Raw genomic sequence first — 15970 nt, forward strand, 5'->3', positions numbered from 1 at the left:
GAGGGAGAATGAACGACTGAATCCTAGTGATCCTCCTTCTAGCAATTATCAAAGTGTATCCTGAAATTGTTACAACTAGTTTTTATTCACAATGCCATCGTGGAAAAACAATTACTTTTACATAAGTTTTTCGCATGAGACATCCTTAATTTGATTAACATTTTATAGGAAGTACCTAACAATTTATGTTTATGTAATATTATTATTATTCGATTACCTTCTATCATATATGTATCGTAAAAGTTTTTTAATTATTGAAAAAATTTGACTTTCAAATGAAATCGAGTGGTGAAAATTACTAAATACTATTTATCGGAGTACTCAAAAGATCTCCCATATTTTTTCGTTAACATTCGAACGTACAATAATTTACCGAAGTGCATTCGGATGCAAAAGCTGATCGTTCGAACGGAAACACGTTCACCCGTATTTGCGAGGTTCTGCGAGGCAATAAATAACGGTCTGGCAGAAGGGCTGTTATAAATAATTAAAATTTCAGATGCAAAACACGAAGATAGGCATTTGATTTCGCAACACGTCGTGCAGCATTACGCTAATCAATTTTAATTACTTCTATTTTTCCTTCTTTCATTTCTTCTTTTTTCTTTTCCCCTTCTCCTCGATTTCATTTCATACGTTTAACGATCGAATTCCTAATAATTTCTCTTGACATCTAGACTTTTACGGTTTTTAATAGTTTGATACAATAGTTTGATACATATCAAAGAAGTGAGAAAAAATAGACGACGATATTTCAATACAGTCTTCTTCCCATCACTTTGAATGTCTTAAATTTAATACCAGAAAAGATTTCCTTTCCTTCCTCGTTTAATATCTGATCGTAATCTTTAGCTAAAAGAACTTCGAATCCACAACGAGCAGCTGATTTTTGTGAAATCGTCGAACTAAATATTGTCGCCGTCACGTCAATGTTATACTCTCGGCCAATTTGTTCCCTAAGTGATAGAAAAAATATTATCATTGTAATACTCAATACTAATTCACCGATATAAGAGAGTATAAAAAAATTTTCTCACCTTACACTTAAAATGTGCGCACCAAGTTTATGGCCACGATAAGAAGGATGAACGCTCAAGCCAAAAGCAAACATGTATCTGTCGGTGTTATAATGCTCATAAATCTTTGCTTCTTTGGACAATTTCATTACAGGATCAATTAAATCCTTAGCTAAACATTCTTGAAGCTAGGAAAAAAATAAGTAATCGTATTTGAAATTTTTGTGAAACGTTTCTTTTTTTTTTTCGATCGCAAGTACATTGTATAATTACAAGATACATGTGTCCAATGTGTTATTTAAATACCTTATAATTATCGAGTTTTCTATTGTCGTCTTTAATTTCATAGCCTATTATGTTTACTCCTACTATTTCGGGTTTGCCTCCCTTTGGATCCACGAGAAAAGCACCGACTGACAATCCTTGGTTTAAAATAATTGTCCATATATTTCGTAATTCTTGTACAGCCACTGGGTCTTCCTTTAAATCTATGAACGCGATCACATTCGTTATTTATTCGTTATATTCCAAACATTCGTTTATTTTTTTTTTATATTAAAATATAAAAAAGGATATCATATCGAGATATTTTTGCTAATTATTATCTCGTTTGAGATGTCATATAGAAAATTTTTTCCAGATTAATCGTAAACAAATAAATCAATATATATAAAAAAATTTGCAACAGATTTCACGATAACAGAAAGATAAGAATAATGACGATAAGAAGAAAAAGAAGATGAGAATAGTAAAGACGAGAATAGTAAAGATGGACTATGTACGCCTATTGATAAATAAATAAATTGTACGAATAATTGTACTACTTACTGAGACTCTCACAGCAAGGCTCATCTATGACGAAATACGTGGCCATATAATCAACAATATCCTCGTATCTATCCTCTGGTATTTCCTGTAAAACGATCTTTATGGGTTTCGATTCGCCATCAATAGTTTTAAATCCATCTATCGTCTTCCAAATTTTAATCGGTCCAGGTGGTCGTATCGAAGGCAATTTTATCTCCTTCATATTAACGTTTTTCTCACTTTCATTGGTAACAACACGATTCATACTTCTGTTTCTTCAAAAAATGGTGCATATAAGAAAGAAATTCGAATCAATGTATCATGTTCGCGTAACTGATGGCAAATATGCTCTACTTGATTACACAACTGTCTTTATAAAGGACGGATCTCTCGTGCAAGCAATAAATTGAAGAAAATTGTACACTCAATGTATTTTATCTTATACTTATAAATGATTAATTTTCCTAGACGTCATATCTTAAATTCATTCGATAAACTATTGACATTGCGTTACGTTTATTATTTCGATTTATAGATAGAAAATTTATTGATTTATGAATAATGAAATCATAATAATTTATCTTTAGTTTTCAGCTCTAAAATATTTATTTAAAAAAAAGTTTATGTAAATATTTATTTAAAAAGAAAAATTTATATAAATTTTATTTATGAATTATACTTACTTGTAAAAAGAAGAATTAAATATATATTAAATCGCTTAAGATTTCGTTAGAAAGTTCGTCCTGACAGATTTCATTCGGAAAATTTTTCTTCGTTCGTTAGTTCTCGCATCATCACGAATACGATAGTAATAAGAGCATTGGCGGAAGAATGGGCCATTTTAAACTCGTTTATAGTTTACGTAAGTCATAATAAGAACGAACGATAATAAAAGGTTCGTTCTCTTAAATTATTAGCACTTATTCTAAGTGGAAAATTGTCTATTATTTTTCAACTAAATATATGTCTATTCGAGTCTCGTTGAGAGCATGAGACTACATTTTGATCATCACCAGTTTGAGGATAATATATAAAACAATATCGTTGGAATGAATTTTACGTAATGACATTGCTGCTCTATTCTCCGAGATTTTTTTTTTTTTTTTTTTTTTTTTTTTTTTTTTTTTTTTTTTTTTTTTTTTTTTTTTTTAATATACACAGTTCTCTCGCGATTTTTAAAATAGTCCAATCAATATCATATCGCTCCTACGCTAACGATTATAAATATTTTATAAACGGTTATCAAAGGGACATGTATACTAACTGCCACATATTGATAGATAAACAATTAAAAAGTTTTATTTATATATCTCATGTTGTGAACGATTATTTTTATTTTTCATTTGTTATCTTAGATTGACTTTTTTTATACAGGATATACAATACATCAAAGGCTTTTAAAGATCATAGGAATTAAATTGAACAGGTGTTAATTTACGTTGCTGTAAAATCAGTATTGAAATCATAATTTTCGGATGTCGTCAGATTAAATTCTCCCAATTTATCCGCTAGTGTTGCAGTTGCTTTCTCTAAAATTTTATAATTGATATTTATTAAAAAAATTTACAAAGATTGTATATAAGTTCACATTGTTCTTTTAAAAAGATAAACGTCTGGTACCTCTTCGAGCTTTATCTTTTTTATCTTTCTTGTATTGAAGCTTCTGTAGTCTATTTAATTTTTGATTACCCTCCAATTCAAATAGCGGATCCGTTTTTTTCTTTTGCTCGGTAGAAGTTAATTTGGGCTTAGTCTCGAGCTTCTTCTTTAATCTTTTTTGTAACTTGAATTCCTAAATGACAAATGAAATATACTTTCATATATTGGAACATTGGACGACACGAACGTCTACTTACTGCATCTTTCTGAATTTCCACTTCCATAACTGATGTAACAGGCCCCGTACTGTCAAATAATACAGGTTCCTTTATACTCTCTTTATTTGCTGCTTCTACATTATCTAACATCATTCTTTCTTCAGCAGCAAAACTTTCAATATCAAATTCTTTAGCCATTTTACTGACAATCTCTGCGGATAAGTGGCATATTGGCTGTTCAGGTGGCACTGTATAATACCTAAAGTACAATTTCGAGAATATAATAGGAAATTTAAGATATAGATATACCTAGGCGGTGTGATAGAGGACATACCTAATTTTTCCTGAATTCCAATCTTCTAAAACACATCGTGCAGCGGCTAATTGATTTGGAACGCCACCTTTCTTAAATTTTCCCATTCTTTTTGCTTTCAAAGCAAAAAATTCCTCGGGTGTAGAAAATTCAGGGATATCGTATAATTCCATGATTTGCTGTTTAGAAATTCTTCGCAAAATTGCAATAGCTGGTGTATAGGGATCCTTAAGAGCTTGAACCTTTACTGCATTTTTAAGAGCTACGGACGAATCATCTTCATTTGACGATTGACGACCAGCAAAAACTATACCAGGAGAATCTAATAATTTTATTTTTGAGTCCAATTGTACTGCTTGCATTGCTTTTGTGACTCCTACAGAAGCAAACAAAAATAGTAATCATTATAAAAGAAATAAAAAGAATTGCTAGATTGTATATTCAACATTGTGAAAATATACCTGGTGTACTTCCAACATTACACGCTCTACTTCGTTTTAGAGAATTAATAACACTCGATTTTCCTACATTCGGAAGTCCAACAACTCCTACCCGAATACTTGTCTTTACATTACCACTATTTCTACAATAATTTCCTAGTAAGGATAATAATAATTCAGCACCAAAACATGTTCCACCTTGAATCATGTGCTCTGTTTTCTTTCCCAATTTTCTCCTGCCTAATCTTTTGGCTTGATCTTGAGTAGAAGCTTTAAATGCAATCGCTGGTAAACTCCCACGCAAATACTTCAACCATTGATCTAAATTTTCTCGTGGTACAAGATCCGCTTTATTCAACACTATAACTAATCTCTTATTACCCTTTGCCGATTGTACAGCTTCTTCTACCTAAATTAAGACAATTAATTCAGCTGGCTATTACTTTATTCTGTATTAATGACAATTATGTATGTATTTGCTTATTTACCTGTTTGCATCTAGTACCTAATGGATCTCGTGCGTCAACAACTTCTAAAATAACGTCAGCAGCATCTAAAACTTTCTTAAATTCTTTGTAATATGCCTTCAATGAATTTTCTTCTCTGGCAACAGCGTTTTTAATTTCTTGACTTTTGTCATCCGTATCCATAGCTATGTCATGTTCATTGTCTTTCTTTTGTGCCTCTTGTACCAATCCTTGTAGGCCATTCCTTGCAAGTTCATCACGTTTCTTTTGTCGTGCAGCTTCGCGCTGTTTTTTCTTCTCTTCCTCATTTTGCTTTTTCATTGCTTCTACTTCTTTGAGTATATCTTCTTTAAATGGACACTGATTTGGAACTTCAATTACCTTAGGCTTTCCTATTTTAAAGAGAAGTATTTTATAAATAGATATCATGATTTACAATATAATTTCACAAATTCAAATTTGCAAAATACCTTTCAATTTTTTTTTAGCTTCTTTCCTCATCTTTCGATTATGTTCCCTGACCTTCTTTTCTATTTTATATCTCTTTCTTGCCGGTATGCGTTTACTTGGTTTCTCTGTTTAACAAAATTTATGTTAAATAAGATAATAAAATGTGCAAAATAGAAACAGGAGAATATTCTAAATTTTGTCAGTAATTGGAAAAATTTCTTAACCTACGATTTATTTACCGATTTCTTTACAATTGCAAAAGAACTTACTCAGACAAAACTTTGCCATCCTTTTCTTTTATTTATTTAAAAACGTCTCTATAATATAATGTTTATATTATTTCCAATTTTTTCCCTTGTTTGTTAGCATGCAGATTGCTATAAAAATAATTACGTAAGTGCATCGACGTCGAAACAAATTAGGTTAGAAATTAACATGTTGAGCAACATAGCCGCGCAAAAAGTTCCTTGGCGCTAACACTTTCCTCGTTATGATATTAGATATTTTTAATCATTGAAAACATTAATTTTTTTGTAACTATTTTTTGATTCACTCTTTTCATAAAAAAAAAAAAAAAAAGAAAAAAGAAAATACAAATCGATAATCGAATGTAAATTTTCCGTGTAAAGTTTATCGTTTAAAGCAAATAATAGTTTTTAAACAAATAATTAACGGGAATCATCGTGGACTATCGCGCACTTGAATGAAGAAGAAGAAGAAGGTGCACTTAAAAATATTATTTATTTTTAGTCATGCATTTTTTCTACTAATCGTTCTAGTTTCGTATTACATGAAAAATTCATTAACTATACTTTCATCGTCTTGATCTGTCCTAGAGCAGAATGAACAATTGAAACGGTGAAAGGCATTGTTATACGCATATGAGAATTCTCACACTTTCATTGGAATTTATAAAAAGCGTTAAAAAATACTCCGCTAAACGCACATTCCCGTTTATGTATGTATACAAACACACATATACGGAAACGTTGTTGGGAGAGAAGAGAACAGAAAATTCTCACAAATTGTTTTCCCGTGCGAAGCATCGTACTTTCGTTTTTGTGATCAAATTTCTCCATAATACTGATAATCCGAATCCTTTGTTTAATCTTTTATGAAAGAATGATCATAGGGAAATCATGGAATCAATTTATTTAAGAATATTGGACATATTTGTGAAAACATTGATGATGTCTAATATATAAAAAATACTCGATATGGTAGAGCATTTTAAACATTTCTTTTTATCTTTTTTTAATTCCTAGCATTGAAAGAAAAAAATTCGTTGCATAAATAAAAATATGAACGAACATTGCTATATTACATTTCGTTCTATCAACGTCAATGCGAAGCGCCATTGACGGAAGGGAGAGGACTCACAGTAAGTTCTGGTATGACCAGAAGGAGGCGCCCAATCCCGCACCCTCATTCATATCCGTAATGGCCGCTGTCTAGCGTTGTTCGCTGAGTGCGTTCTCTTCGCGCGCGCGACGGAGAGAGCGCGAGAAAACGGGAAGGAGAGGGAGAAAAATAGAGTGAGAAAGAGAGAGGGAGAGCGTGAAAAGAAACTCCGGACGTGCCGTCGTGAAAATTCAGTGCGCGCCGATCAACGTCGCGTGGTGTGAAAGTGTTTGGTTGTCTTTAAAAACATTCGTTATTCTCTCGTGCAACGAAAGAACGCACCACTACGGGGATATTCTACCACCGTTGCAGTAGTAGCAGTTAGTATACACGAAGCACACTCCGGGATTCTCCTTCTTTTCCGAGATAGGACCTAGTGCTTTGGATGTGTATGTTTGGATGCGTGAGAGAGTGAGTAAGTGCGCGCGAGCGCAAATGTGCCTATGCGTTTGCCACTACTGGTGGTAGTGAGTGTGTTTTTCTCGTTTGTACGATTACACGAGGAAGACGACGACAACGACGACGACGACGACGACGACGACGACGACGACGACGACGACGACGACGACGACGACGACGAAGACAACAGCAACAACAGCAACAACAACAACAACAACAACAACAACAACACAACAACAACAACGACGACGACGACGACGACGACGACTAAGAAGACGCGTGGACATTTATCGCGTGGGCGAGCGTCCTTCGTGATTTTCTTCAGGAGAAGGAAGAAAATAGCAGATAGGTGAAATTGAGGCGGCGCTTGTTCATCGCTTTAATCCTGACTTATCTCCTCGAGACGAAGAAGAGAGAGAGAGAGAGAGAGAGAGAGAGGGCAGAGACTGTGCTAGACAGAAAAATAAAATAGACAGAAGAAGGGTGTCGCGGTGTCGTCTCGAGTTAACTTAGCGTCGTAAACAGAAATGTGACAGCCCAACTTGGATGAGGAAAAAGAGAGAAAAGGATAGAAAGAAAAACGACGTGTTGGTGGATATCGTCGAGACGAAGGAAACCCATCGACGACATTTGGTGCTCACTCTGCCCCGCTACGAATTCTCCACCGTGGTTCAAGGTCTTCTAAAATCATCCAAGTACGTGCAGTCGTCTGCCTGCCAAGGCTCCACAAGAAGACAACGAAGATTTCTTCTTGCAAGAAAAACGATTCGCTTTTCTTCTTAATTCCGCTGCGATCTGGTGAACGACGACGACGACGACGACGACGACGACGACGACGACGTTGACGGTGATGTTGACGTCGAGAAAAGAAACGTCGAGCGAGCGTGCCTTGGAACGTGAAGAGAAAAAATAACAGGAACAGGTGTGTAGACATTGTCCAAGTTTTCATTTTCAATATTTTTTAGTATTCTACTTATTAACGATGCTTATATAAAAGACGAACAAATAATCTTTGGCTCGTTACAAAAAAGCATCATCATCATCATCATCATCATCATCTTATTTTTCCCGATAATCATGTGCAACGTTGATCGTTGAACACTGATTGGCGCATTTCGAATAATATTTTCAAATGTTATCGAATAACAACAAATTGTTTAAATAACTCGAAGCGAATAACTCGTCGTAAGGTGTTCGCTCGAGATAAACTGCTTGAAGTAATTATATACGGGCAAATTGTAAATCCTGATAGACCTATATTAAGTTATAAATACAGAAAGAGAAAAAAAAAAAGGAAAATTTGATTTGAGCCCATCTTCGTAATTAGCAACACGTGGAACGAATTTTGTATATTTGGTTTCGACAAGAATCGCGACACATTACATTTTTATCGGCTTATTAGTAACTACGTGTGTTTAGCTGGCTAATAAAAAAAGAAATACCGATGTACCGATCTTAATTGTGGTCGATCGTTATAACGAATAAATTAATATACTAATTATTTAACGTGCGAACACGAAAGGATTCGAATGTATTTTTCCTTTTTAAATTATTAATAATGATGATAAATTATTATCCGCGCGTCTATACGTATATAGCCGAGTAAGAAATAGATGTTCCTTACCGTATTCAATTAAGATTAGAATGCGTCCAAGCGAGTTCGTTTACGTAACTAACCAGATAATCGGTTTACCGGTAACGATCGTAGCTATTCGCGCGTCGATCAATTCGATGCTTTTTACGCGATACAAATACACCGTAGAAACGTATTTCAATGAAATAATTGTGGCGATCATTTTTTTCTTTTTCTTTTTCTTTTTCAAATATAAATTTTAATCGACTTTACAGTAGTTATCCAGTAAGTTATTCCGGATATTATTTAACTCATAGACGTATTCATGTCGTAGGTACGAAAGGAACAAGAGAATTTTCAAAGTTCATTCAAGAGAAGAGAACGTGTGCCAATCGATGAGACAACAGAGTCTTCCTTTCTGATCGTTTCGAATGATCGTTCTTAAACGATCGATTGTGATTTAAAGTCGTGATTCTACTGCCAAAAGAGGAGACTTTCGAAGTTGAGAGAGAGAGAGAGAGAGAGAGAGAGAGGGAGAGAGAGAGAGAGAGAGAGAGAGAGAGAGAGAGAGAGAGAGAGATGCCAAGCTATTAGATTAGTTTAGAGAACTCGCATAACTTGGAAGTCTTCCCGAAGAAGCGTCGTTGCTGATTCGAATTTAAGAAGAATTAATCTCTTTTAATTCGTCATTAACATTGACATCGAGGAGTATCGTTTATATGGCAATGCGGTACCATCATCGTCGAAGTTTATCGCGCAGTTATTCTTCGTGCTACACAGAGTGGAAGTTGGAGGAATAACAGCGAGGATGTTCGGGAAGGTGCCATCCACCAGTATCAATTCGAACGCAGGCCCTGGACCACCCCATCAAAATTCTGCGAATAAAGTCCCTTACGTCAGGCCAACGACTGGGACGACGTGCCTTTCGTGTTACGAAGTACCAACTGTTCAATCTAGTACTTCCGATGAGAAGGCAAAGTCTTGGTGTCCGGTGTTATCCGAGTCATTGCCGTGTAATTCTTCGCAAGATCGTTCCTTACCCCTATCCACTTCGTCCTCCGTTACGGAGATAAACGGAGCCACGAGAAACGAGCAACAAGCTACGTTCTCGACGAACAGGAACCTGCAATCCAGCAATAAATCCTCTTCTTCCATCAAGGACTCTACAAGGATCCACAGATGTTCTTCCAATCCCAATTGCCCTGGTCTGTCGAGTACAACTACGAAAACTTCTATTGGTTGTCTCTCGCCGAGACAATCCCAAAGGATTGCTATCAGCTCTTCGAATCACGAGTCAAAACTGACGAGAAAACACTCTGTCGGTAGTCGAGAATTTGCAACTGGCAGAGAGTTGTCTTCGTGCAAGTCTAACTTCAGAGACTTTGCTCAATCGAAAAACAACGATGCTACCTCTGAAAGCGTCGACGAAGTTCCGAGCGTCGTCGAGGGGTTCGTCGATCCTTCGACGATCCTGACGAGCGCTACCTCGACCGTTCATCAAACACGAGTCACACAAAAATCCGCGTCTAGGTCGAACTCGACGGGCGACAATCCCTGTTGCTTTGAAAGAACGACGGAAAGAGGCGAGCTCAAGGATCATTATCATCATCATCAACATCATCATCATCACCATCATCATCATCGCAACAATCTTGCCCGAACACCAGCCGAACTTTTGCAACAAAATTGCATCGACTTCGTCATTCAGGATTTACCGACCGAATTGCAATCCTCGCCGAGAAGTTACAAGGATCGTGAAAAAACTCGTGACACTTGGAGACCAACCGAGATGGAGGGAAATTTGTGTGGACTGAACTCCTGCTCCGGTGACTCCTTCCAAGATGGTACCTCCACCAAGAGGAGAACCGGTGCATCCTGTCAAGCCCTAAGGCACGCCGTTGCCTCCTTGAATCGTCTCGATGACTTTTACATGGAGAAAATTGGCGCTGGTTTCTTTTCCGAGGTCTACAAGGTACAAGGCTACGTTAAATCTACTTTAGATTTTATTTTATTTATTCTTTGACCGATTGCAGAGCAAATTTCGTAGAAACCGAAATGTTCCATTCGATGACAAAATGGTTCGATGATCGAACTCATTATCAAAGAAAGGCTTGTTAAAACATTAATATTTTTTTTCCCTTATCGAACCAATTGTTCCGCGAGACAAATAAATCCGTAGAAACTCACGAATACAGTTCCTCGCACCAAAGGAATGTTATCTTTTGCAGATTAGTATCGGTTTAGATAAGATATGGTTGCGCGTCAAAAACGAGCACGCAGAATTACGACGGGCGAGCTTAGAACTCCTTCCCTCTCTACACTTCGTAAAATTTAAATCGCCCTCTGACTTGCACTTCTCCTAGATGTAATCGGATCTTTATATTTTTCCTATCTCGCCGGAAACCTCTCTTTCATTTTATTTACAAGAAATTATCGACGTATCTTTTCCTTAAACAGTACAATAGCGAGTCTTAAATAAGTGATAATTATTGCACTTATAATATCTGTTGATCGTTTAAACACGTCAAATGTTGCATTCCAACTGATGAAAAAATAAGCAATAATATGCGAAGCGTGCACGAGCTCGATGAGCTCTTATTATTCTAAGCTTAATAAATGCTTAGTGTAGCGTGGAATATGTATCATGAATGTAATCAGAATTAGATATACTGGATAACAAAAAGGAAGGAGAGCGATTGTTAGTTATCGTTATATAAAACGTTTTCATAAGGAAAGCGGGAATCATCGTTGTTTTTCGAATACTTCCTACTCCTAGTTTCATTTCAATCTTTTTCAGTTCAATTCTCGAGAAAATTGAATCATTTTCGTATTGTACTAGATATTGGTAGAAAAATCTTCCTTGTGTTAGACGAATGAGATTTTAGAAAGCGCATTAGTCGTTTAACACACGTGACGAATGTTACTGTTTGACGTGTAGCGGCTCGGATGCTACGATTTAACCGACAGATGCATCCCAGAGAGAACGTGTGGTAGTTAGAAATGCGTTAGAGAGGAGGTACCTACGTTTAAAAGCATCTGGAAAATCGATTCTCTCTTTTCTTCGATTTTTCAATTAGAAAGTGTATTACGAACGGTCTACGCGAAGTCGAAGTAGAATGAAAGTTATCGATCAATTTGTTTCTTCGACATATTATCTCTAAATGATCGATACTTTATATACGAGGAATTACTTTATAAGAGTAACTTTTACGAGACTTTTTATTGCTAATTCATATTCTAAGTATGTATGAATAAAAAGAGGGAGGCGGGGAAAAGGCAACATGAATGTAGGGTCACACTTGCTAGCCAGAGGTCACGCATTCTTGGCACTCAGGGCAAGAGGATGATACGGGTTTGGTGCCAAGATTTCGGGCCGAACTGCTGTTATAGCAATTTTCCCGAGTGAGAATTATTCAACGATGACGACGATCTCGAAGAGCGAGAAAGAGAGATAGTACTCTCTCGTTGGCAACACAAATGATTTGTCTCCCTATCCAAGTTTCTCTCGTCGACTTCGTTAAAGACGTTATCATGGCGATCTTCTCAGCCGAAGGTCGTCTGATCAATTATCCTGCAGGGGAATCAATCGGGGTCAAGGACTTCATCGGGATATCTCTCGCGGACCGAGTTCCTTTTTCCTCAAATTTTTTCGATAAAATTCGAAAGAAATGTCCTTCTTAAACGTTTTTTGCCCCGCGTAATTAATCGTCAATTAAATTCTTTTCCTCGTTAGATTCGTGCTTTAAAATACGCATGCGAGTGTTAACCCGATGTGAGTAGAAATATGTACGTACGATAGTTTCGAATCGAATCGAGGAACGGATAATTTCGTTGGAGAGAAATTCAGTTTTCGTCCCGAGTATTACGAAATTTCCTCGATCTTGGACGAAATTCAAAAGTTGACTCATTGTTTTTGTCCATCGTTGACATCGCACTAATTCACGACTTCCTTTTATTTTTCCTTCTGTTATCGTTATCGAAATTTCGAATAGAAAATGTCTTCTTTTCAATTTATCTTCATACATCCTGATGGATGATGCACATGCATCCATCTATTGTTATTCATAATCAAATATGTGTTTAAACGTCAAAAAAAAAAAAAAAAAAAAAAAAAAAAGAAAAAAAAAAAAAGAAAAAAAAAAAGGGAAGAAATCTTGTTATCGATTCTCTCGTTTGATATTCAACATCGATAAATAGCGAAGGTGGGGAAAGTGGCGCTTCGATAGGATCGAAAGAAGAGTGTCAGGACAAAAAGACGACCTTGCCTTGTGTGACACAAGAGTTAGCAGGCGCTCGCGCGCACCAGCTATTTCCTTCTCTTCTTCCTCTTCTTCTCCTTCGTCGAGTATGGCGAACGAGCAGCAAGCGTATAAAAGAATGTTGTTGAATGTTGTGCCTTGGCGGAGGAGGAGGCAGAGACGAGAAAGCCGGTCACGGCGCGTTGGCCATGGAGTACGAACACTCTCTAATGAGACCCTCTTACGGACCCCGGTCGTTCACTCTTTTTCGATCCTCCCCACTTCCAATTTCAACCCCACTACCACCAACATCTCTTACTTGATTCATTATAATCGAGTGGACGAACCTAACAGATATTTTTTTCTTATTCCATGAGAATTCACGACAATTTACGAGATCAAAGTTATCGATCTTCTCCTACCAAGTCTTTTGCATTCCATTTACATGCGCACACGTTTATAGGTACGTGAGCGCGTAAAGCTAACATTTAATTAGAGCGATAGCGAGTCTCATATTAAACGAGACTATTTATTAATTAACCGAGCAAATATTTCTCCTTTGTTGCTAAAAGTGTTTTACTAGATAATTCGAACAAAATGGAAGCATATAATTTTCACTGAAAATTTTTTAAATCTTCGAGTTATTAACAATCCAACAAGAACAACTTTCTTTCTATTTCATATGAATTTGTTGTCTTTTATTCTAGCATTTTCTTTTTCCCTTCTTTCGAACGAATAAACGGAAGATTCGCTTTGGCAGTGTTTATTCGCCTTGCTCAGCTCTTACTCGTCATCGTTTTGGCTGTAGCCCAATTGAGTCAGCTACTGCCAAGGAATCCTGGCGAAAGATTTTCGACGTTGGATATTCGAGAATTTTTCAAAGTAGAGAATTTCCTCCCTGAGGGAAAATGCATCAGCTCTCATTCTCTCTCCCTTCCTAACTCTTATGTTTTATTATTTATTCAGTATATCAGTCATAATTCTTTCCTTTGCAGTGAAGAAATATGTCGTAAAACGTAATCGTTATCTTAAAACAAGTAATGGGATAATTAACAGGCCGAGGTCTTATCTTTAAATCTCAAGGAAAATATCAGCGATTTTGAAGGGAGAGAAAGGATAAAGTTCTTCTCATTTCAAAACCATTTTTGGTGTTCATTGAGGTCGCCATACGTTCTCGTGAGACGTTTATCTTTCGTGTATATTCTTCGCCGGCCAGATGTTGTCGAGTTTCATTAATAAGTTTCTCTTTCGTGAGAATCTCTTCGGCGTTCTTTCACTGCGTTCCACTCGAGCTGTGAAAATACAACGCAAGATCCGTATCAAGACTACGAGGTGGACGAGGACATGACGACGACGACGACGACGACGACGACGACGACGGCGACGACGACGACGACGACGACGACGACGACGACGAAGACGACGACGAAGACGATGATGATGATGATGATGATGATGATGATGATGATGATGACGATGATGATGGGAAGGAAACGATCTCTTCTTGCGTTGTCATCGTCGAGAACTCGCGTAATCGCGCGTCGTTTTCCGTCGCGAATTGTCCTTTTCTTTTGTAGGAACAATTTATGAAAATCATCAGGTCGGATTGTCTTTTATGGAAATTAGAAACGATTTTGTTTTTGAAAGACATTAACTTAACAATACTCGTTTACTAAAGAATTCATTCGGTGAAACTCTGCAATTAAACTAAACTAAACTAATTAAAAATGGATTTCGTGTTGTTCAAATCGAATGCTATTGAATTTAATTGCAATTCCTTTCTTGATATTCGTCCTTTATGTTACTTCAGGTTACACACAAGGTAACTGGTCAGGTGATGGTCCTAAAAATGAACCAACTGCCTGCGAATAGGCCGAACATGTTGAAGGAGGTTCAACTTATGAACAAACTCAGCCACCCAAACATACTCAGGTGAGATCTCATTTCGATCAAATCCGGTTCACTTTTGAAAGAAACAAAAGAAGATATTTCCTTTTGAGTTTCGTGCGGGATAATATACATAATATTAATAACAATTAGACAGATTGTTTACCATGAGAATAGACAAAGATTAGCTAACTACTTTATAGCTGATTTAAAAATTGAAAAAGAAAAAGAATAAAGAAAGTTCGGCTACGCTGTTGTAATACACTTGAAGTTATGACATAACGGGTGTCTCGCGCGATGTTGCTAGATGAAGAAGAAGAAGAAGAAGAGAAGGAGGAGGAAGATGATGGTGAGAAGGGCGAAGGGTAAAAAGGGGGAAGGAAAACGTGCGCATTCACCGGCGACAACGCATTCCGTCGTTATAAACGGCTTGGCCCACTTTCGAATGTGTTTATTCCCCTTTGCCTCTAGCGGATCTTATTTCTGGCATTTCTCTCCTTGAAGGCTACGAAAAGTGCGAGTCTTTGGAGATATCGTTTTCATTGGCTCCGAACGAAATGCGATTAACTTTTTCTTCATCGCGCCATTCGAAAAAAGAAGGAAAGAGAAAAAAGGAAGCACGATTTCATCCTCCTGCTTGATAGAACGTTAAAAAGGGATTGGATTTATTAAAAAATATCGCAGATACATTTGACAAAGATAATACAAAGAGATTATTTAGTCCACGGCGAATCCTTTCGTAGTCATTCGAAAGATAAGATCCTATCTTATCTTCTTTACAAACTGCTCTATCTCGTTTGGAAAATAATAATCTCGGTTAACATTTTTGCACATTGACATACGAAAACTAAATTATATTTATTATATACGTACAAAAGTATTCAAGTATGAACTTGTACAATATAATAAAAAAGACATCGACATTTTCTTTTTATTGTTGAAAAAGAAAAAAGAAAAAATTCGCCCTGCTCAAAAAACAACTCGGTTCACCGATTGCCTTTAGAAATGATTTTTATAAAATAGCTCGTATACTTGTTACGAGCTCTACCATAAATTTTTTTCTCTAAAATTTTTAAACAACCAAAGTAGATATCTAGTATAACTCGTCAGATTTATACGTTAATGCGCTTTGAAAGTAAACGTATAAAATGGTAGATTCGAT

General features: G+C 36.3%; 3 protein-coding genes across 6 annotated transcripts in view; 1 reads left to right on the top strand and 2 right to left on the bottom strand.

The window, feature by feature from the left end:
- Positions 1–66: 66 nt before the first annotated feature.
- On the bottom strand, positions 67–2665 carry LOC124956248. 3 transcript variants are annotated; one of them, XM_047511785.1, is made up of 5 exons: positions 2507–2665; positions 1845–2098; positions 1323–1504; positions 1038–1204; positions 67–956 (listed from the first exon to the last, which is right to left on the bottom strand). In XM_047511785.1, the coding sequence occupies exons 2-5, from the start codon at positions 2086–2088 to the stop codon at positions 755–757; spliced, it is 795 nt and encodes a 264-aa protein (XP_047367741.1). In that variant the 5' UTR covers positions 2089–2098; positions 2507–2665; the 3' UTR covers positions 67–754. The 3 variants fall into 3 exon arrangements, with proteins under 3 accessions (XP_047367741.1, XP_047367742.1, XP_047367740.1); XM_047511786.1 differs by having other exon boundaries at positions 1845–2092; positions 2507–2658; XM_047511784.1 differs by lacking the exon at positions 2507–2665 and having other exon boundaries at positions 1845–2222.
- A 431-nt stretch (positions 2666–3096) lies between these two features.
- On the bottom strand, positions 3097–5741 carry LOC124956240 (guanine nucleotide-binding protein-like 3 homolog). Its single transcript, XM_047511762.1, has 8 exons — positions 5580–5741; positions 5331–5435; positions 4882–5252; positions 4415–4802; positions 3975–4329; positions 3680–3899; positions 3444–3615; positions 3097–3352 (listed from the first exon to the last, which is right to left on the bottom strand). Exons 1-8 carry the CDS (start codon positions 5596–5598, stop codon positions 3258–3260), a joined length of 1725 nt encoding a protein of 574 aa, XP_047367718.1. The 5' UTR covers positions 5599–5741; the 3' UTR covers positions 3097–3257.
- Positions 5742–6729: 988 nt separating this feature from the next.
- The window catches only part of LOC124956237 (probable serine/threonine-protein kinase DDB_G0282963), a 31233-nt gene continuing 21992 nt past the window's right edge, over positions 6730–15970 (top strand). The window contains exons 1-3 of one of the 2 annotated variants that reach the window (XR_007103181.1): positions 6730–8032; positions 9018–10655; positions 14732–14853. Coding sequence is in view for 1 of the 2 variants with exons in the window: in XM_047511753.1 (XP_047367709.1) it covers positions 9492–10655; positions 14732–14853 (1286 nt within the window). In the remaining variant the exon portion in view is untranslated. The remainder of the gene's footprint in view (positions 8033–9017; positions 10656–14731; positions 14854–15970) is intronic. The other variant, XM_047511753.1, reaches the window with a different exon arrangement.

Source organism: Vespa velutina, chromosome 21 (assembly GCF_912470025.1).
Source record: "Vespa velutina chromosome 21, iVesVel2.1, whole genome shotgun sequence".
In the NCBI taxonomy this organism is placed as follows: Eukaryota; Metazoa; Arthropoda; class Insecta; order Hymenoptera; family Vespidae; genus Vespa; species Vespa velutina.